This window comes from Vombatus ursinus, unplaced genomic scaffold, assembly GCF_900497805.2.
Source record: "Vombatus ursinus unplaced genomic scaffold, bare-nosed wombat genome assembly UNPS02007284.1, whole genome shotgun sequence".
Taxonomy (NCBI): domain Eukaryota; kingdom Metazoa; phylum Chordata; class Mammalia; order Diprotodontia; family Vombatidae; genus Vombatus; species Vombatus ursinus.
In genome coordinates, this window is record NW_020947062.1 from 11,034,802 (window position 1) to 11,058,600 (window position 23,799).

At 42.8% G+C, this 23,799-nt stretch overlaps 1 protein-coding gene across 2 annotated transcripts in view; it reads left to right on the top strand.

Annotated features, from left to right (window-relative positions):
- AMN (amnion associated transmembrane protein) overlaps nucleotides 1–23,799 on the top strand; it is an 82,794-nt gene that overhangs the window by 9,304 nt on the left and 49,691 nt on the right. For both annotated transcript variants that reach the window (XM_027849331.1, XM_027849330.1), the window contains exons 2-3: nucleotides 5,924–6,042; nucleotides 7,420–7,464. In XM_027849331.1, coding sequence (XP_027705132.1) covers nucleotides 5,924–6,042; nucleotides 7,420–7,464 — 164 coding nt within the window. The remainder of the gene's footprint in view (nucleotides 1–5,923; nucleotides 6,043–7,419; nucleotides 7,465–23,799) is intronic.

The following is a 23,799-nucleotide window of genomic DNA, read 5'->3' on the forward strand; positions in this document are numbered from 1 at the left end:
TGTGTGTGTGTGTGTGTGTGTGTGTGTGTGTGTGTGTGTGTGTGTGTATCTATCCTAGGTGTGACATGTCCTGGGACATATTTTGTTTTGTTGGTAGAGGGGACAGCCAAGGCCATGGCCATAGCCATACTGCTCCTATTCAAGTCTCTCAAAATCCTAGTGAGTAACACAAATGTGGGGGTGACGCAGTCCTACTACTCACCACTGTAGCTCTTGAGTCCCCACTAGCACGCTTCCCATTTACACAAAATCAGTGACAATAATCCCATTAATTCTTTTTTTTATAAATAAGTTGATGATGAGGCGGGTAGGTGGCGCAGTAGATAGAGCATTGGCCCTGGAATCAGGAGGTCCTGAGTTCAAATTCAGCCTCGGACACATAACACTCACTAGCTGGGTGACTCTGGGCAAGTCATTGAACCCCAATTGTCTCACAACAACAAAAAAAAGAGTTGACGTCTTCTGTTCCTTCATAATTATTCCTAGCATTCTTTCCCTTCCCCCTCCCAGAAAGCTATATCTTATAACAAATAGTATTTTTTAAAGAGGAAAAAAATCAGCACAACTGATTGATACATTGGAAAAAGTCCTAAAATGAGTGCAATGTAGAACACCTGTTGAGCTCCCGCCTGCACAAAGTGAGATTGTGGAGTGTCTTTTCATATTTCTTCATTCATAACCTCATCGACTATTAAAGATGAAATGCTTAAAAATGAGAAAGCAAATGAAAAAGTAATCATAACATTCAAAAGCAGGAAATATCAGAAATAATCATAATATTTACTTGAAAGAAGGCAAAATCATGAATAAAAATAACCCAGCAGTCCACCTATCAACATGGATCACACTCTTCTAACAATGTACACCGTGTCTGTGAGGGAGAGTGGGTGGCACACACTTATAAAAATCCAGCAGGGAGGCAGGTGAATAGGAATGGGATGTTTCTATGCCTGGAACAACCCATGACTTGAGACAGCAGGTCTCGAGGTCCTTGGTCTCTTTAGAAAACAACCTGTACACCTCACCTGCTGGGCAGGAATGCTTCTCTGCCATCTACTCCCCTGCTTGACCTCCCAGCTTTCCTGCTGGATGTCATTATTTTGCTATTCTCATGCCACTGAAGCAATGTCAAGCTCTTTTAGCACACACCCACCCTCTTGGCAAGGTGCTGGGAAAGTGTTATGTTCTTTTGGCAAAATGCATCAGCATAGTTCAAAATAGCTACAAAACCCATCTTTCCTCTTCTTCCCCCTCTCAATCTTATGGAAGGCAATAAAGAGCAACACAGGCAGCTGTGAGAGGTTTCCCCTTTAGCAGGCTTTAGGTGGTGCTACAGGGCAATGAGCCCACATAACTCTTCAAAAAGCAGAAGATAGGGGCAGCTAGATGGGACGGTGTATAGAGCTCCAGCCTTGGAGTCAGGAGGACCTGAGTTCAAATCTGGCCTCAGACACTTAACTAGCTGTGTGACCCTGGGCAAGTCACTTAACCCGGATTGCCTCACCAAAAAGCTTAAAAAAAAAAGCAAAAGACTCTGCTTTCTTTTGATCAGATTCTAGAAGCTGCAACCTATCTGGCTTCAGTCAGTTCTCTCAATTGATTCACCCTTTCTCCAGCCAATCAGCCCTTGGCAAAGCAATGCCTCTATTGTAAATAACACAATACCCAGCAAATTAGCTCCAGAGGCTGCCTGTAACCTCAGCCGTAAGCAGCTTCCTCTATTGCTTTCTGTGTCTTCTATCTGGATTCCTTCTGTTCTTCTTGTTCTCAGTTTCCTCTCCTGCTTCTGTCTTCACCTGGCCATGTATCTCCTTCCTATCTCCTTGTCTTCCTTCCTATCGACCTGCCTCTTCTAATGCCGCAAATAACGGCCTTGTAAGCAGCCACTCATCTCTAACTTATGATGTAAAACTCAAAAAAATATACCTTTCTTTCAAGTGTGGCCCCAGTACTCATAAGATCATTCCATATTGCCCATATTTGATTCATCGTTTACCAGCTATATCCTTCAAAACTAAAAAACAATCATATGTGAATGAACTGATGGACCATGATGCATTACAGTCATCTTTAACTTAACCAGTGTTCTGCCTTCAAAGAGATCCTCTCAGCACATTTATCTGAGGAACATTTTTCTCTTTGTCCTCAGAACAGTTTGTGTCCTTAAGAATTTATACCTGAGGGACTATTTCTTCTTAGGTTGATTTTATCAGTATTCCTTACACAAAATATTTTCCACTTCTTTTGGCAGCCAAAATGTCCACATACAAAAGAGGAAGTACCTTCTCTCTCTCTTTCTCTCAAATATAGCTCTATTTTATTTATCTCTCTCTCTCCCTCCCTATCTGGGGCAGGTGGCACAGTAGATAGAGCACCCAGCCTAGAGTCAGAAAGACTCATCTTCCTGAATTCAAATCTGGCCTCAGACCACTTACTAGCCATATGATCTTGGACGAGTCACTTAACCCAGTTTGCCTCAGTTTCCTCATCTGTAAAATGAACTGGAGAAGGAAATGGCAAACCACTTCAGTATCTTTGCCAAGAAAATCCCAAATGGGGTCACAAAGAGTTAGACACAACTGGAAAACAGCTGAACAACAACCATCTCTCTATCTATATGTAGCCTATATATATATAGAGAGCTTATCTATATAGCTTTATACACCTAGTAGTATATCTATATATCGTCTATACCCATATGTGTATGTATATGTACACATATATAAATATAAATACATGTGTGCACACATGCCCTACTCTTGGCCTGGAATTATGACTTTGGATGAATTGTCAAACCTATAAACCTTTACTGAACATCCACTAGATCCCAGTCTCAGGGCCTCTGTCTCCAAAAAGCTGAATGGGAGTAGAACAGGGTTACTCCCTTCCCCAGTGATGGTCACCACCTTCCCACAACTTCTTGTCATTCATTGTGATTCTTGCCATACCCTCCCATAAATTCTCCATAGAAGATCTACCCAATATATGGGAGACCTTTCTTTGGGGCTTATTAATACTTTGTGGAAACACACAGATGAGAAATTAGAAACGAGATAGAAAACATATTAACGTGTATGATCATATCTAACAATATTGGGTTGGATCTATTATTTCATTGGCACAAGAAATCTCCAGTGAGAAAATTCTTTCCACCAACTCAGATTGACAACTGTTTTGTGTCTTCATTTTATAGAGGTGCCTGGGGGCACTAAGAGATTGATTGACTTGGCCTGGGTCACCAGCTTGGATCAGGGAAGGAACCCGAGCCCATGTCTGCCCAATTCTGAGATCAGCCTCTCCATTTAAATCAATGGAACAGGCTCAAAGTAGATAGATTGTAAGCTCCTTGAAGGAGGGGACTATTTTGTTTTTGTCTTTATATACTTAGCACAACACAAGCATTTAATAAAAGCTAGTTGATGGGTAACAAAAACACATCCATAGATCGTTTTAAAGTTTACTTACTTCTTTCCTTGTCTTAACTGTGAAGTAGGCTGAGCTCAGTCTTCCCATTTCACAGATGATGAAATAATCTCAGAGATAATAATAGAATACTAGTTCGTATAACACTTTGCCATCTAAGCAAGTACAGAGTGATGCAATTCCCCCTCACACATGTATTATCTCATTTGGAATGTGAAGTGCCTTATCAGTGGTCACACAATGGATAAGTATTAGAGGCAGTATTTTGAACCCAAGCCTCCTGACTTCTGATGCTATACCCTTTCCATTACCCCATGCTCCTTGTTGTGGGATGTCTTCAGGCAGAAGCTGGATGGCCCTGTGCTGGGGAGAACATTGCTTTCTTGATGTACGGTTTGGATCTAGATGTCCCCTTAAGGTTAAGACTCTTAACTCTGAGGTCCTGTGATTCCACCTGAAGGCTATAGGAATTTAGCAGAGGGAGAGACCTCTGTTGTCCATGGCCAAGTGGCCAGAGAGTCTCTACAAGGCTGGTATAAGAGCTCTCAGAGGCATCCGTAAGCTATGCCCCTTCTCTGACCTCCCCAAAAGAAATTTCCCAAATGCCCTAGGTATTGAAGAAGATCTGGGTTGCTACAGGATCCCCCATACCTACCCCAACTAGTCTGTTAACTCCCTTGCTATGGTGTGAACTCCTTGAGAGGAAGAAGGATGTCTTATTCAGCTTTCTATTTACTTCAGTGCCCAGGATGGGGCTTTATACATAGGAAATATTTATCTATGGAAATTGAGTTTAGATCACAGGTCAAAGAGCCCACGAATTAAAGCTGGAAGAGTCCTTAGACACTATGTATTCCAACCTCCTGATTTTGCAAAGGAGAAAACTGAGACCCAGGGAGGGAAAGTGGAATATTTGTTGAATTTAATTTAATTTGTCAAATTTCCCTGTTCCTGCCTCTCCCCTCAGGCTTGATGAGCTCAGTTTGTATTCTCCTCAGGGAGTCTCCCCCACAGCCCTGGTTCAAGTTCACTGAACTCAATGGGCTTCTTTCAGATCAACACACACTCCCATCCATCCACCCACAGCTCCCCAGGCTCCACAAAGCCTTGGATTCTGTTCTTGTTTCCAAGAGAGACAGGAGACTAAGAGAAGGAACTTGGGCTGCTGGTTGCCTTGCATGAGGAAATCCCAGGGATGAGGTTTTCATGTGGGCACAAATAAAAACAGGATGTGTCTCCTGCAAGCCTCAGAGAGCTTCTGATTAACAGGATAGTATTGTCAACAGCAGTAACAACAGAGTACTCTATAGCATTTCATGGTTAGTGGGCCCTTTGCCTGGTAAGAAAGCTAGTGAAATTACTGTGGTCCCTGTCTTGCAAAAAGTCAAGTGAGTCTCTGACAGGTAGTAACTTGATCCTGGTTGCCCAACTAGAAAGTGTCAGATTTGGGGACTTGACCTCTGGTCCATGGTTCTTTCCTTGTGTTGCGCTATTTAATTTAGAGGGTTACTATGGTCTAGCAACTGACCTGCAGAGACTACAACTTCCTGCCTGGCCACCTGCAGGGTGGGCAGAACTCAGCCCTTATCCCGGGATGCTTCCTCCTAGCAGGCGGGCCAGGGGCAGTAGCAGAATCTGTACATTCTGGACAGCTACATTCTGTATGTGCCTGTATGTCCCCAGCTTTCCCAGTGGGACCCTGGCTAATTTTGGCACTTGCCTGCTTAGAGGGAATGCACTGGGGTGTTGGAGAAAGAAGTGGGATGGGTTCATCAACTAGATAAATGAAAAGGATGGGGTGATTTACCTCCAAGCACCATGAAAAGGATACCAGATGGTTTTATATGGTCATGACAAAAAGTGAGAAGACTTCATTCAGCCATCCTTGACCCTCGTCCCTCTCCCCCAGTTCACTCCTCTCAGTCATAAAGTCAGGAGGAGACTGGAAGCTTGGAGGGGTCACTAAAAGACACTTGGGTTGGAGGATTTAAAGCTGGAAAGGGATCACCTAGTCCAACCCCCAGTTACAGGTGAGAAAAACCAAAGTCTAGAAAGTTGAAGTCATATGCCTGAGGTCACATGGGCAGGGAGTAACAGAACTAAGGCTTGGATCTTCTGATTTCAAATAGAGTCATCTGGTTTCTGGTCCTGGCTTTGCCTTAACTGTGTGACTTTGGACAAAAGTCACTTTCCCCTTCTGGCCTTCAGTTATGGTCCTTAAGGTCCAGCTCTGCTATTCTATGGTCTATGATTCTAAAGCTCCTCTCAGCTCTAATATTCTCAAGTTCTAGAAATTTCTTTGAATTGTTACAGGAAAGATTTATGTCAAATACTAGGATGTACTTCTTTGGCAGTATACGAGTGGGTCCTGGAGATTCGATCTAGGAGCATCCATTGAAAGAGGGTGGAGGCGTGGAGACAAAAGCCTGCCCTGGCTGGCCTCTTGAGTTTCATTTGGTCTTTTTTTCCCCGCTTCTCTTCTCTCCTCAACCTCTGATAGAGGTTTCCGTTGCTGTATACAAGCAGTGGATTCCAAGCACCAATTTTGAAGATGCTTCCAACTGGGACAAAAACCGAACTCCAAGTGAGACTGACATTGTCATGTTTGACAGCAGTAAGGTACTCTTCATTTCCTGGAATCTTCCTTGTGATTGTTTAAAGAGTGAAAGAAAGAGAAGTAGAATGGATTCATCAACTAGATAAATGAAAGGGATGGGGTGGTTTACCTCCAAGCACCATAGAAAGGGTATTGGATGGTTTGATATGGTCCTGAAGAGAAGTGAGAAGACTTTATTCAGCCATCCTTGACCCTCGTCCCTCTCCCCCAATTCACTCCTCTCAGTCATAAAGTCAGGAGGAGACTGGAAACTTGGAAGGACCATTAAAAGAGATGGGGATATCTAATTTGGAGAAGAGATCACTGGGTAAGGGAGTGAGGGGTGATTCCTGTCTTCTAGAGCTATCATGGGGAAGAGAGATTAGACTAGTTTTACTTAGAGATAGAAGGCAAAACTGGTCATGGAAGGAGCACTGAGTCTGGAGTCAGAGAACCTGGGTTCAAATCCTGGTTTTGTCACTTATTATCCATATGAACTCAGACAAGTCAGTTTACTTCTCTGGTCTCCAGTTTCCTTATCTATAAAATGAGTAGAATAGGTTAGATGATCTCTAAGGTCCTAATCCAGCTTCCTCACCTCCCTCTCATTTCTCAGTCCCTTGCAATCTGCTTCTGACTTCACCACTTTACTGAGATTGCTTTCTCAAAGGTTATCAGAGGTCTTTTAACTGCTAAATCCACAGTCTTCTCTAAATCCTTATCCTGTTTGACCTCTCTGGGACTTTTGACATTGTCCACCAATTAAATTGGGTTTAATCGGCCAGGCACTTCTCAAGCACCTACGAGTTAGAGGTTGTCTAAATTTGTGATCAAAACCTATGATGCTACCGCATGACAAGGAGAAAGACTTTGGCTCACTATGAGATGGGGGACAAGCTTCCCTAGAATCAGAGCTGTCCAGTAATGGGACTGGCTTCCTAAGAATGGAGTGGGGTTTCCACCACTGGGGATCTTCAAGCAGAAGCTGGATGGCCACTTTTTAGGAATGTTATAGAGGGCATTCCTGCTTAGGGATAAACGACCACTCTGGTACCTTCCTTCTTTGGGATTATGAAATCTAACTAGTTCTATCCCTTGTACTCCCCAAGACTTGTTATTCCATCGTTTCAGTCATGTCCAACTCTCCATGACCCCATTTGGGGTTTTCTCGGCAAAGTTACCAGAGTGGTTTGCCATTTCCTTCTCCAGCTCATTTTACAGATGAGGAAACTGAGGTAAACAAGGTTAAGTGACTTGCACAGGGTCACATAGCTAGTAAGTGTCTGCGGCCAGATTTGAACTCAGAAAGATGGGCCTGACTCCAGGCCCAACACTTTATCCACTGTACCATCTAGCTCCCTGTGACACTAACCTTTGAAATTTTTCATTTCTTCCCTCAGATGGTCTCTGTATATGTTGGGAGCACTCATGTTCTCATGGGCGCAGTAAGTATAGTACTCTGTTAGGGGTGCCCAGTGCATCCTCTTTTGGGCTAACACCATGCTGGTGGAATGGGCTGGGGGCAGTTGCTGAACCAAGACTCCAGCTAGATACATCCTCAGGACTCAGAGGGAGCTGGAGTCTGGTTCCTGAAATGAATTCTGATCTCTCTCTCTCCTCTGAACCTTTTTCACACTGAGCATCTGTACTGAGAAACAATAATGTGTAGAGGAGGAAGCATTGTACTTAATGTCATAGGGTCATAGATTTAAAGCTGAAAAGAACCTTCAAGGCCTTCAAGTTGAACCCCCTCATTTTATGGATGAAGAAACTGAGCCTCAGAGAAATTAAGTGACTTTTCCTAGGTCACACGGGGGTAAGTAGCAAAGCCAGTTCCTTCGACTCTAAATACAATACTTTCCAACATCCCATATGGCCGAAGATCATTCTAACATCTGTGTGTCCTTGGGTAAATTATTTGACCTTTTTAAACCTCAGTTTCCTCATCTATGAAATGGGCATAATGATTATACTTGATAATAATAATAATAATTATAATAATGATAACACTTGCATTTCTTATATCACTTGCATTTCTCATCTTGTACTAGAGCATACGTAGATCTTGCATTTCTTATCATTGTTGTGATGAAAAGAAAAGGTTAAAAGAGCTTTAGAAATGTGAGCTGCCAATACTGTATACCCCCTACTATGTGCTAACTACTGTGCTAAATACTTTACAAATATTATCTCATTTAATCCTCACAACAACCATGGCAGGTAGGTGCTATCATTATCCACATTTTACAGTTGAGGAAACAGACAGAATCAGTCAAGTGACTTGTCCAGGGTCACACAACTAGAAGTGTCTGATTTGAACTCAGGCCTTATGACACCAGGCTCTTTCCATTGCCCCACCTAGCTGCTTCACCTCTGTATGTTCTCACTGGCACAGTAAATATAGCCACCTTGCTAGGGATGGCCAGGGCATCTTCTGGGCTGATTCCCTGCTGGTGGAGGGGCAGGGAGACATTGCTCAGCCAGGATTTCAGCTGATGGGATTTGATGAGACAACCTCAAAGGTCACTTCCAGTTCTAAACCTATGAACCAGGCATTTTGACTTCAGGAAGTTTCCAGTCTTCCTGACAGGATAAGAAGTGGGTACAGATTACTATAAGAGAAATGTGACCATGATAGCCCCTGAGCTGGGCCTTGAAGCAAAGGATGAACAGCCATGGCAGCTGAGGGTTGAGCATTCTAGCTCATCATACACAATGAGAGACAGAATGACATGAAGAGCCGCTGAGAGTTGGTGAGTGTGGAAAAGTCCAGGGCCTGATCAGTCATCCGGTCTGGCTAGAATTTAGAGTGTGAAGGGGAATGCTGGAAGATGATTGTGTCAACACTTTCATGGTTCTGTAACCTCACAGATGCTGGCACTCGGAGCAGAGCGTAGCTTACTACTCATCCACACCTTCTCACCCTGCGCTCTTATCTCTGCTCTCCCACAAACCCTTCACAGGGTATCTACCCAGCCTTCCTACATCAGTGCTCTCCACAGAGCAAAACATCCTCAATAGATTTTAAAATCCTTTTGAGCAAACATCCCCAATTAGCTTTAAAATTTATTATTAATTAATATGTATTTATTCATGGTCTAATCAAATTTAATAATTTCATAATATTAATATAACCTTCGATAATAAATCAATATTTGCATATAGCAGTTACATGTATGTACATATTATATACTGATATTTATGTGTATATTATACTATGTGCATTATATGTATATAAATTATATCATGTACTGATATTTATGTACATTATATTTATATTATATTTATGTGCATTATATTATGTACTGATATTTACATACATTATATATTTATATATAATTTATATATTATATTATATTTATATATTTATAGTTTATATACATATAAATAAATATAATGTACATAATATAATAAAATATATTTTCTTTATATGTATATAAATTATATCATGTACTGATATTTGTGTACATTATATTTATATTATAGTTATGTGCATTATATTATGTACTGATATTTATGTACACTGTATTATGTATTGATATTTTGTACATTATAAAACTTGCAAAAATGGAAATTAAAATAGAGTGAGATAATATTACATGATACTTGTTTCTAGAGTGAAAAGGGAACAGCTGGAATTCACTGAGCAGGACAGGGCTCCATGCAGTCAGATCTGCATTTGAAGAAAATCCCTTTGGCAGCTGGATGGAGGGTGGATTGGAAAGAGGAGAAGTTAGAGGCAGGGAGACAAATCAGGAGCTATGGCAATATTTTGGCGAGGGGTGATGAGTTCCTGAGCTAGGGTAGAGGCTATGTGAGGAGAGAAAAGCGAACAGAGGAGAGAATATGGAAAAGGAAAGGACAAGATTTGGCGATTGGTTATCTCTGTAGGGTAAAGGAGAGTAAGAGTTAAGAATAATACTGAAGTTATGAAACCGAGTGACTACAAGGACAGTTGTTCCCTCAACAATTATTATTGTTTGCAAGTTTGAAAGAGGGTGAATTTGGAGGAAAAGATAATGTAAAGAGCTGATTCTGGGGTCTGCTGTAGCTGTCTGTGCCTACTCAATTTGTGCAGCTCATTCTAGCCTATCTGAAATGAAAAGGGGAGAGGAGGGCTTTTCCTCACTGGACACTGTCCCAAACTGTAGACCCCACCATCTTGGGTGGGGGGGAAGCTATCACAGCTGTGAGGTGATCTGGGGGTCAGGGAATGGGTTCATTAGCAGGGAGAGTGTTGAATTTTTCCAATGATAACTATGCAGTTTCTGCTATGGGTGTTGGGCAGCGGATAAGTTATGATAACTATGAGTGGGCAATGCTTAGCTCAGAAGGGAATGACCTCTGAGGCCCAGTCCAGTTCTGGCAAACTGATTCTGTTTCCTCGCCTCCCTCTACTTCTGACATCACCACTCTACTGACATTGCTCTTTCTAAGGTATTCAAAGGTCTATCAAATCCTAGCTTATGTGCCATCTCTTAGCAGAGATCCTTATCCTTCCCTCCCCTCCCAGTCCTTAAAGCTCTCTCCTTCATGAAATTACTTCGTGTAACCTTATCCTTTGTGTTTACTTATTTGTGTATATGTCATATCCCTTTGGCAGATTGTGAGCTCCTCGAGGGTAGGAATGATTTCATTTTTGTCTCTTGTGCCTGGCATAATGCCCTGCCCATAATAGGTGCTTAAGAAATCAGAAGAAGATAAGAATTTGCAGAGTAAGAGAATGGGATATCTCCTCATCTATGAAATGGGCATAATGAGCGAAAGAGTATTGGAGGATAAGTGGAGGTTTGATCTTGTTGGAGACAAGCCCTGCCCTTGGCTATCCAGGAGAAGGTGAATCTTGCCACGCTCTGATTGGTTGATCACACGGTCTACTTTGGAAACCACTGTCCTAGATCACTTGATAATGTGTGGATGTCCCTGGTTATCCATTGATTTTAGTACACGACTACTCAAATTTCTTTTCCCATCATACCTCTTTCTGGTGTCAATATTTATGCATGCTTCTCCTATGCAATTATTTATTAGTAATGTGTTGCAGCCTGCTCTCACCCACCACGCACGTCTCCACCGGCCTTGGGGTGACCTGCAATATTCACTTTTCAGCAGCTGTAGTAATTCATGACTCATACCCATCGAGCATCACTGGAAGAATATCGATGTTAAAAATATAGGCCTGAAGCTTAGGCCATTAAAAACACTGTACAGTTTCCCCAAAGCAAATCACCCTTCTCTTCTCCTCCTATTCAATCCTGGCCCAGCCCCTACCTGCATATCATAGTCTGGACAATAGCTATCCTTTAGCCACTTAGTTTTTCCCTTGTGGGTAGTTAGACCTAACTTTTTTGAGGGCTGATAAATCTCATCTATGAGTCTCTGAAATGGTCTAGGGATTGATGCAATTGGAGAGATGTCATTTATCAGCTGGAGCATTAGAGAACCTAGAGGTTTTCATAGGTAGTCATCTTCCATTTGAACTCTTCACCTGGACATATACAAAAGTAAGAAAGCATGTTTGCAAAGCAGACATGTCGCTGTTTTATGCCTCACTTTTAATCAGAGGGTCATTGAACAAATTTGCCTAAGTCTTTTCAAGAAACTTTGTGCAATTTTGACCCACACTTAGGACTTTGAGGCATTAAAGTGATGTTTTTCTCTAGCAAACTGAATGTTCAAACATTAAAGACAACAGAATCATGTATCATCTGCATCTTTCAGTCACTTATGTGACTGTATAGATGTATTCTGCTGGAGATTCATTTCCAAAAGGCTGTCCATTCCCTTCTTGCATCCCCGCTGAGAATGCTCCGCTTATATTATGTAGCAGATGCTGCAGACATATGTCAGGTTCGCTTCCCTTCATGGCGGTCTTTTTGCAAATGCTTTTCATGAACATTGCATTTCAAAAACAACCAAGTATTCCAAGAAATTATGTTTCTTCTTCAGTAATCCACCCTCCTTTACACAAGGGGTTCCCCATGTCTAGAATGCACTTTTTTCTCACCTTCTAAAAACCCCAGCTTCCTTCAAAGCACACCTCATGTACCATCTCCTTGCTGAGGCCTTTCCTTATCCTCCCCCCCACCTAGTGAAAGCTCTCTCTTCATGAAAGTACTTTGTATAACCTTGTCCTTTGTGTTTTACTTACTTGTGCATGTCATATCCCTCCAGTAGAATGTAAGCTCCTTGAGGGTAGGAATGACTTAATTTTTGTCTCTGTACAATATCTTGCACATAGTAGGTGCTTAAGAAATGCTTGGAGAATTGAACCCAATTCAATTGATGAACAGTGTCCAAAGCTGCAGAGAGGTCGAATAGGATGACCTCTGAGAAAAGATCATGGATTTAGCAGTTAGAAGACCTTTGATAACCTTGGAGAGAGCAGTCTCAGTAAAGTGGTGACATCAGAAGCAGGTGGCAAGGGACTGAGAAATGAGAGGTAGGTGAGGAAACAGAGGCAGTCCAGTACACAACTTTTTCTAGGTGTTTGTAACAGGGAGGGGAAATATATGACAATATCTTGAAAGGATAGCAGGATCAAGTGAAAAAAAAAGTTTTTAAGAATGGGAGAGACCGGACATACAATAAGGGCAGATTGAAGATGAGAAAGGGACAAGGAAAAAGAGACTGGAGGGGAGGGTATCAAGGGCACAAATAGAGGGATTGGCCCTGGCATTGAGAAGGGCCACCTCTATCTAAGAGATGGAAGGAAAGAAGAGAATTGCCTCTTTTTGTATCCCTAACACAGTGCCAGGAACATAGTAGGCGCTTAATAAATGTTTATTGATTAACCAACTGAGAATGGAAGGGTTGGTGTGTGAAACAGGTAGGAGAGAAAGGCAATAGTAGCTGTCCTACATTTTCTCAGTAAAAGAGGAAATTACCAATCTAAGAAGGAGCATGAAGGGATTGGTCTAGGGAGCTTGAGGAGAGAGGAGGAAGCTTGAAATTGCCACTTTAAATAATGTGGTAAAGAGTCATTTAGGGAAAAAGAAGATTGGTCTCTAGTAGAGAGGGCCAAATTGAAATTAGAAAACAAATCTGTAGTCAGCAACACCCCACGGGTGGTGTGACTTCCTCCATATCAGAGCAATAGGAGCAAACAAGGTAGATGATGGGAGTGATGGATAGGCAATAGGGTTAAGTGACTTGCCCAGGGTCACACAGCTAGTAAGTGTTATGTGTCTAAGGTCGGATTCTAACTCGGGTCCTCCTGAATCCAGGGCCGGTGCTCTATCCACTGCACCACCTAGCTGCCCCAGTGATGGACATCTTAAAAGCAGCTCATCTGACTTTTAAGTCCAAGGTTCTCACTACCATGTACCTTTGGCTGAGAATCAGAACACCTGGGTTCTGGTTTTCTTGTTGCCATTTGTTAGCTATATGACATTGGGCAAACCCCTTCCCTTCCCTGGGGAGCAATTTCCGCTTTTGTGCATCAATTCGGATTCCTCTGTAAAATGAGAAGGTAGGATCAAGTGTTCTCTAAGGCCCCCATTCCCTGTTCTGTGATTCTAAGGTCCCTCCCAGCTCTGAAACTGTCTGATTGGCTCCCCCCTCCTCCACTACCTTCCCCTCTTTTTGTCTCTGTCTCCCTCCTATCTCTCCATTTCTTCTTCCTTTTTTTTTTCCTGGACTTAACAAGTTTGAACATTTCAATACACAAAGAACAGAGAAAAGGACTGAATATGAAACTGGTAACTTGGTATGTACAGTTTGGTATTTTAAGAGCGTATATGAAATTTAACACAACAGTAGCAAAACTGCTCTGCTTTTCTGTGTCCTCTTCTGGACTTTCCTCTCTTCTCTTTTATGTGTTTTTAACATTTCATTGATATTCGTGTGCGTGTATGTGTGTGTGTGTTTGTTTGACTCACTATCAATACCTATCACCTCCGTTTCACCAACACCACCTCCACCAAATAGAAGTCCTTCCTAGTAACAAATAAATATGTGATTACTGTTGTTCAGTTATGTCTGACTCTTCATGACCCCGTTTGGGGTCTCGGCAAAGGTACTAGAGTGGCTTGCCATTTCCTTCTCCAGTCCATTTACAGAAACTGAGGCAAAGAGGGTTAAGTGACTTGCTCAGGATAACACAGCTAGTAAGTGCCTGAGGCCAGATTTGAACTCAGGAAAATGACTCTTCCTGACTCCCGGCCTGGCACTCTATCCACTGCATCCCTAGCTGCCCTTAAGAAATAAACATAGTCAAAGATAGTTCAAATAAACGAACACATCAGTTGCGTCTGAACACTAATGTTTCTTTCTATACCTCTAGCCCAGGGTGGGGAACCTGTGGCGTCAAGGCCGCATATGGTCCTCTAGGTCCTTGGGTGTGGCCTTTTGGCTGAGTCCAAGTTTTACAGAACAAATCCTTTCATTAAGGGGATTTGTTCTGCAAAGTTTGGATTCAGTCAAAGGGCCGCACTTGAGGACCTAGAGGGCCACATGGGGCCTTGAGGCTGCAGGCTCCCCACCCCTGCTCTAGTCTATCGTCATCTCTCTGCTAAGAGATGGCAGGCATGTCTCATCATCAGTCATCTGCAGTCATGTTTGGTTATGCATTGAGTCCTGAAGTTTTTCAAAATTGTTTTCTTTTACATTGTAATGATCACTGTGTAAATTTTTCTCCTCATTCTGCTCAATTCACTCTGCACAGGTTCACGCAAGTCTTCCCAGGATTCTCTGTGTCTGTCTCATTAATCAATTCCTATGGCTCAATAATATTCCATTATATTCACATACCACGATTTACTCAGCCACTCCCTACTCTTCCCTTCTCCTTCCTTCCGGGCTAAGCCTTAGTCCTCCAGTTGTCGCAAGGATTTCCAGCCCTCTCGCTCTGGGTAGAAAGGAGAAAAAGTGCTCATTTCAGTGTTTGGGAATGCCATTAAGAGAAGGCCATAGAGGCCTAAAGAGGAATCCCCCCTTTGGCTTTCTTGATGAGATGAGGTTCTGAATTCTTGGAAAGGACTGGAAAATCCTATTATTTATTTGTTTGTTTGTTTGTTTATTTATGACTAGGCAATGGGGTTAAGTGACTTGCCCAGGGTCACACAGCTAGTAAGTGATATATGTCTGAGACTGGATTTGAACTCAGGTCCTCCTGAATCCAGGGCCGGTGCTCTATCCACTGCATCACCTAGCTGCCCCAAATCCCATTATTTATGAAGGAGCCCTAAAGGATCCCTGGTCTGACTTGGCAGAAGGTACCCCTATCCTGAAGACTCAGGGACATGTTTGACATGGTCTCTCTTGGTCCTTGCCCACTCTCTTCCCTGAAATAAATGAAGTGCTCCCTTCTAATAGGATGCTATACAGGTACACCAATGAACCAAATAGGTGTGGACCATGAAGGACTATCAAATGTAAACCTCAGGCCCATCTGGGGCTCTGAGGATGACAGGAAAAATGAGGTCAATCCTAGACGCTACCCAGACCTGGCTCATATCCTATGGCATAAGGCGAACAATAAAGTGTCTTAAGTCTTGCTGAGGTCTTAACATTAGACCACGTGGACCTAGGCATGAGCACAGGGACAATCGCAGTGGTTCAAAGGCAGTAAGCTACCAGTAGAGACAGCCGACATCTAGGAGTCAAAGTCAAGACATGCTCCTCTGGTAACTTACCGTGAGGTCATAGGAACATCATTTACCCTGACTGGATCTCAGCTTCCTCATCTCTAAAATAGGGAATTTGAAGAGATGCATCATGGGTCTTACAGACTCAATCAATTCCCCAGAGCATCAGTTCTTTACCTTCAGCCCAGGACTTTCTCCTTTACTAATTTCTATACCCTGATAATCTCTAACACCTCCAACCAAGCCTTCCCAGACTTCTATGTCCCCTGAGTTTGCTCAGCTCGAATGTCAGAGATCCCCTGCACATAATTCTTGACTGCTTTCCACCATCTTGGTACCCGCTTTTAGTACCTACTTCCTCTTTTCTTCCTTCCCCCTACCACGATACACCTCAGAGTCAGACCATAAGAGTTGTTTCTAGATACAGTAAACAGGTTTTCCAATCTTGTATTTCCTCCCTTTCTCTGTATGCATGAAGGCAGGGGAAGGAGGATGGGACATGGCCATTTGGCAGGAAAGGACCACATATCCCATGAAGTCACTGGCCTTGGGAATGAACCCGATTGGAGTTGCCAGGACTGAAATTCCAATGAGACTGTGAGTTTAGTTATAGGATAATGAATTAAATCATGAAGCACGAATTCTAGTTGGTGTGAATAGACATCCTAGAAGATAGAGGACTGTAAGGGGGTCCTTTCTGCTGGGGGCCTGCAGGAAACAAGACTGCCCAGAGCTATCTTGCTTTGCTATCATATGGTCTCCCCTTATTATTCTCCCTCCTGTCAACATGCTCAGTTCTGTAGCTACAGCATAAAGTTTGATTTAAGGAACATCAGTCCAGAGGCCTAGATTCTTCTTATATTTATAAATTGCCCCCTATGTCAAGACAGAAAAAAGAAGCTGGTGTTCTCATCAGGGCTATTGGCAGCAACTCCTGCCTTCCTACTCCTTGGCTTAATTTCCCTGCTCCGGGGGCAGCTAGGTGAAGCAGTGGTAGAGCACCGGCCCTGAAGTCAGGAGGACCTGAGTTCAAATCCAGCTTCAGACACATAACACTTACTAGCTGTGTGACCCTGGGCAAGTCACTTAACCCCAATTGCCTCACCAAAAAAAAAAAAAATTTCTCTGTTCCAACTGTGGTCACGCTAGTTTCCTTTCTACTCTTTGGGACAGGAGTATATGACCTGTGGAAAATCAGCTCACTTCTGCTGGTCATTCTCTTTGTCTGATAGTCGTTAAGCATTTGCCCATGTATTGAAACCATCTGTTGTTAGTTGATCAATTTTCCTAGTGCCAATTATTCCATACAACTAAAGTTTATACCACATATTGCAAGTTTCCTTAGACTATAACTCTCTTCCTACTGATCTTCTAGCTCATTTCAATTCAATTCAATAAACATGTATTAAGCACCTACTATGTACAAGACATTGTGCCGGGTATCATGTATACAAAGAGCAAAATTAAATAGTCCCTGCCATCAGGGAGCTTATGTTCTACCGAAGGGGTGTGTGTGTGTGTGTGTGTGTGCGCGCACGCGCGTGAGAGAAAGACACACACACAGAACAAGAATATATGGACACATGTAAGAAATGACAAGGGGGCATCTAGGTGGCGCAGTGGATAGAGCACCAGCCCTGAAGTCAGGAGCACCTGAGTTCAAAACCGGCCTAAGAGCAAACACTTGTCACTTACTAGCTGTGTGACCCTGGGCAAGTCACTTAACCCCAATTGTCTAAAAAAAAAAAAAAAGAAAGAAATGACAAGCAGGGTGATTTCAAAAAAACCTGGAAAGATTTACATAAACTGATAAAAAGTGAGCAGAAACAAGAGAACATTGCACTCAGTAAACAGCAATATTGTACAATGAAGAACTGTGAATGACTTAGCTATTCTCAACAATACAGTGATCCAAGACAATCCCAAAGGACTCATGAAAAATGCTATCTACCTCCAAAGAAAGAACTGATGTTATCTGAATATAAATTGAAGCATGCTATTTTTCACTTTCTTTCTTTCTCTCTTTTTCTTCCTTTTTTTTGAGTCTTCTTGCACAAAATGACTAATATAGAAATGTTTTACATGATTGCACATGTATAACCTATGTCAGATTGCTTACCATCTCAGGGATTGGGGAGAGTAAGGAAGGAAGGCTAGAATTTGAAACTCAAAACTTTAAAAAAAAAATAACAAATGTTAAAAATTGTTTTTACATGTAATTGGAGAGAAAAAAATTATTTTAAAAAGAATATATGAGTACAAATAAACACATATAAAATCATTTGAGAAGAAAGAAAGTATTTGCCACTGTTAACAATGGAGGCCAGTCAGGAAAGCCCACAAGTAGAAGTAGAGAACTGAACTGTTTTGAAGGAAGCTAGAGATTCTACAAGGTGGAGGTGAGGAGAGAGGGCATTCGAAGTAAGGAGGCAACCTGGGTAAAGGCAAAGAAATAGAATTTTGTGTAGAGGGAACATCAAGTAAGCCAGTTTGGTAGACGGTTTGAAGGGGATTAACATGCTGGAAAAAATAGGTTAGAGCCAGATTGAGAAGGTTTTTAAATGCCAGAAAGAGGAGTTTGCATTGTATCCTAGAGACAATAGGGAGAAGCTAAAAGTTCTTGAGCTGGGGAGTGACATGGTCAGAACTGCATTTTAAGAATATCAATTCTGCAGCAGAGTAAAGGATGGATTATAATGGGAGAGTTTGGAGACAAGAAGACCTACTAGGAAGCCACTGCTATAGTGCAGGTGAGATATGGCAAACTGAGCTAGGGTGGTGGCTGTGTGAGAGAAGAGGACACAGAAATTAGAAGTGGAGGAGACAGAATCAAGAGGAGTTGGCCACTGGTTAGAAATGTGGGAAGAGGGAGAAGGAAGCCCCAAGAATGATGCCAAAGTTGAAAACCTGAGTGATCAGAAAAGAGCACAATCCTCTCAACAGAAATAAGGAAGGGGGGTAAAATGAAATGTCTGGAAAGGTAGATGTGAGCTAGATTGTGGAGAGCTTTCAATTACATGCTCAAAAGTGTCTATTTTATCCTACAGCAGGATTCTTAACCATGTGTGTGTGTGTGTGTGTGTGTGTGTGTGTGTGTGTGAGAGAGAGAGAGAGACAGAGAGAGAGAGAGAGAGGGAAAGAGGGGAAGAGAAGAAGAGAAAGAGAGAAAGAAAGAGAGAGAGAGAGAGAGGGAGAGGGAGAGATGGACCCCCTTTTACGGTCTGGTGAAGTCTATGGACCTCTTCTCAGAACAATGTTATTAAATGCATAAAATACATAGGGTTATAAAGGAAACTAATTACTATGAAATAGTTATTTAAATATTTTTTAAAATGAGTTCATGGATCTCTGGTTAAGAACACTTGTCCTAGAAGCAATAACAAGTTGTTGAATATTTTTAAGAGGAGGAGTGGCAAGCATGGTCAGGCCAGTACCTTAGGAAGATGATTTTGGTGGCTGTGTGGAGGATGGGATGGAGTTTAGAAGGAAAGAGACCACATAGGAAGCTATTATCATAGTGCAGGTGTTGAGAGTCTAAACCAAAGCACTGGCCATGTTAAGGATGAGAAGAAGACAGATGTGGGTGATGTTGTGGAGACAGGATCAACATGACCTGAAAATTCATTGAACTTAGAAGGTGAGGAAGAAGGAAAACCCGAGGATAACTCAAGGTTAGGAATCTACACAGAAATAAGGAAGTTTGGAGGAAGCGCAGTTTTGGGGTCCGGGAGAAACTTAATGAGTTTTGTTTTAGACTTTCTGGGATTGAAATGCTGTTGGGGACATTGAATTCAGCAGGAGATGTGTATTGCAGGCCATTGGAGGTAAGTGATTAAGTTTAGGAAAGAGATTAGGGATAGATATTAAGGCTAGGTGTGGACTAGGGCTGGATACATGGGTTTTTGTTTAGATGTGATCACTGAGGGGGTGTGTAGGGAGAGAAGAGGGCCAGGACAGGGCCTGGAAGAGCTCCAATTCTCTCAGCTTCCCTTTCTCCCTTTAGGCTCTGCCAAAAGGGAATACTTCCAGCCCTGAACACCGCTTCCTGAGATCTTCCAATTCAGAGCAGGGGCTGAAATTTTAAAACGCCCATCTAAAAAGGAACATTTCCTTCCACTTTGTAAGTGGTGACTTGTCCCTGCTATCTTCACTGCCAGGATGACCTTGGGGGTCCCATTCCTTGACTCCAGGCTTCAGCTACTACAGTGGTATCTTTGGATAGGGGTGGGGGAATTAATAATTAGCCCCCTGTGAGTTGATTCAGGGAAGTTATGAGTCTGAGTGCCAGTAAGAGCAACTGTACTTCCTGAACCAGCCCAAACCCTACAGGAATCACATCCCCCATCACTCAACCTGAGTGAACCCCCATGCCTACCTGTAATTTCAGCTCAGTGCTTTCCAGATACACCCATTCTCTTTCTAGAGTTCATTCTTCAGCTGTGACAGCTTGCTTAGGACCACTCTTCCTACAGAGGGGCATGCCCTACCTCACCTGGATGACATACTTCTCTGAGGGCCCAGAATTGGTTATGGCTTCTGCCTGGCCCTTGAAGCATGACCAGAAGAGATCCCTTCATCATACCTCTGGACTCCTCATGTCACAGGGAGGGCTCCTCTGTTGGACTCCAGGGAACATTGAGTGGAAAAGAAGACAGCTGTGCAGAGAAGCTGGTGCAGTGTTGCAGGAATGCAGCTGCAGGCAACTGTTAGTTGACTACTCAAAAGATTCCTGGGCTGAGTTAAAGGCATCCAGGCAAACCTTGAGGCTAGTGATCCCTGAGTGTGGTTTGGCTTAGCACTGAGATTGGCCACCTGGTATGTTTTTGGTGCAGGATAAAGCAATTGTTGCATGATTGAAGTAGAAGTTGGATATATTTGTAACAGAGAAAGTCTGAGTGTGAGTGTATGTGTGTGTGAGTGAGAGAGAGAGAAAAGCGACGGAGACACAGAAGAAGGAGGAGTGGGAGGGAGAGGGAGAGAGACACAGAGAGAAGAGACAGAGGGAGAGGGGGAGAACATGGAGGGAGGGGAGAGAGAGAGAGAGAGTGAGCACACAGGGTGACAAAGAGGAAGGGAGGAGGTAAGAGATAGGGATTGGTTAGTGACTCAGCTATGGGAAATCTGACTGGAGCTGAGTAAGTGTGCTCATGAGAGGAAGAGTGTGCCTGGAAGCTAGAGGGATGTGGCCGATGGGGACCCTGTTGAAAGCCCCGGAGTAGGAACCCTGTGCCTGAAACTGTGGAAACCTGGGGAAATTAGGTTTAAGGTTTAGCTCTATAGTCAGGTGTCTCTAGTGAGCCTGAGAGATTAGGAACAAGCCCTGGGTCCTAATGCCTCTCCTATGCAGCCCTTCTATTTGGGAAATAAAGGCTAATCAGCCAGTATTGCAAGAATCTTAACCTGGGGTCTATGGCTTAAGGGGTCTGTGGACAGATTTAAGAGGGTCCTTGAACTTGGATGGGAAAAATAACATCTTGATTTCAATATAATTGGTTTCCTTGATAATACTATGAATTTAAGGGATCTATAGGATTCAGCAGACTGCCAAAGGGGTCCATCACACAGAAAACATTAAGAATCCCTGAGATTAGTCAGATCTGGGCTTGTTTCATTCACCTGAATGAGTATTTGCTTACATCCCCTCAGTTAAAACAGGAAAAAGAAAAGCCGGGGTAGTGGATGGGTGGAGTTTAAGCAGATTTGGAGCTCCCTCTGGTTGGTCCTTCCCTGCCCTGCTGGCCCCCACGCAGGAAAAGCCAGTCCAGTGGGGCCCAGTATGACCACGCTGTGAACATCTCGGTCTCCAGGTAGTTTATTTGCCCACTTGTGCGGCTCATCTGCCTTCCTAAGGTCTCCTTTCTAGAATCCTGATGACAGCCTGGTCCTTTCAGGTTAGCTAATCAGGGCAGTTCATCAATCAACAAGCATTTATTAGGCACTTACTGTGCGTCAGGCACTGTGTTAAGCTCTGGGGATACAAAGAAAATGTAAAAATGGCCCCCACCCTCCAAGAGCTTATATTCTAATGCAGTCAGCAAATGCACAAATAAGGCATCTACAAGATACATACAGAGTGTATGGAAGGGAACCTTAGAAGGGAAGTTTACTAGTAAATGGAGGAGGGCAAGAAAAAGCCTCCTGCAAAAGGTGGAATGTGAGCTGAGTTTTGATGGGAAGCCTGGGAATTCTAAAAGGTAAAAATAAATAAAATAAAGATAGAAAGGACATTCCAGTGGAGGTTATAGTTGGCAAACAAGTACTTATTCAGTTCTTACTACATGCCAGTTACTGTGCTTAGGGCTGGGAGATACAAAGAAAAGCAAAAAATTGTCCCTGCCCTCAAGGAGCACATGTTCTAATGGAGGACAAAACATGTAAATATGTATCTGTATATGTGTGTGTATTATATATATATGTACATATATGTGTATATATGTGTGCATGTATATATATATGAGTGTGTATATATGCATATATGTAAAATATATAGAGTAGATGGAAGATAACCTCAGAAGGGAAGCCACTAGCAGCTGGAGGATGGGACAGGTTGGGCCTCTTACAGAAGATGGAACTTGAGCTGAGTCTAGAAGGAAGCTGGTGAAATCAAGAGGTAGAGGTCAGAGGTCAGAGGTCAGAGCATTCCAAACATTGGAGACAGCTTTGCAAAGGCATAGAGATGAAAGGAGGAACATTATGTGTGAGGAACAGCAAGAGGTCTGAGTGGTTGGATGGTAGACTTGTGTAGAGGGGAGTCATGTTTAAAAAGACTAGAAAGATGGGAAGGGGATAGGTTTGAAAAGCTTCAAGTGCCAGCCAGAGGAATGTGTATTTAAATCTAAGGTAACAAGGAACCATTGAGTAGGGGGTATGTGCGACAGGGTCAACATGTGCTTTAGAAAAATCATTTTGGCATCTGTGTGGTGGCTTGATTCTAGTGAGGTAAGCTAGAAGCCTACTGCTGGACTATTATTGAGGTGAAAGATAATAAAGGCCCCAACTAAAGTGGTGGCTATGTGAATGGAGAGAAAAAGAGTTCTCTCTCTCTCTCTCTCTCTCTCTCTCTCTCTCTCTCTCTCTCTCTCTCCCTCTGCATATATAACTACATATGTATATAATGTCTGTCTATCTATCTATAGAAACAACTGATGTGGTTTAGGGGTGCAGGGACCCCAAAATACTGAGGTTCAGGACAGAATTGTCTGGAAAGAATTCGAGGACTCAAGCAGTCTTCCTGGCAAGTGGCAAAAAGTTTATTGTAACATTATATGGCAAGCAGAGCTCTTTTTAGGATACTCAAAACCATTTTAATGGGGGTGTTGCTTACCTCTGAAACCCAACTTAAATATCACCTCCTCAGCAAAGATGAAACAATGGAAATGGTGGATGATAGAGGAACTCTGGGAAGATAGACACACTAATACAAATTTGGATGTTCTTACTAACTGGGGTGATGTGATGTGATGTGATGTGATGTGATGTGATGTGATGTGATGTGATGTGATGTGATGTGATGTGATGTGATGTGATGTGATGTGATGTGATGTGATGTGATGTGATGTGATGTGATGAATTCAATCACATGAATTATTGCCAGAGATAGGGTCTTTGGGCTGAGAAGAGGTATGGTCCTAAGTCTGGGGTATGTTGGTAGTGGACAATGCCAATATGTATATGTTTATGTGTGTATGTGGTGAAGATAAAAATAATAAGATTTGGCAATCAGTTGGCCTTGTAGGGTGAGGAAGACTGTGCCAGGGAGGGCTGAGGGATAGCCTTTGGAGTGTCCAATACTAACACCCCTTAGAGCAGCTATTTTCATATGGAGGGCTGTAGATAACGCTCTCATAGGTGTGTGACCAGTTAATGACTAGTAAGATGTGTCATATCCATCCTGGCTACAAGCGAGTCTTGGGGCTTGTCTTCAAAACAACCACACTTTTCTTTCGGCCCATCCCTCTTTACAACTCTCCCCTTTGCCACACCCTCCCTTTCAAGCTCCCAACTCCCCCACCCCCAACCCCACCCCCGAACTGGGTGTCAGCCCCTCAAGGCAATTATACTTAAGGCCCCCAGAGCAGTAACTCCCACCTCCAAAATACTCACTAGGGGGAAAAAAGTACTGATAAGGGTGCAAAATTTAAAAAAAAATTTAAAAAAAAAACAAATTGGAAACCACTCACTGCCTTAGAGGAT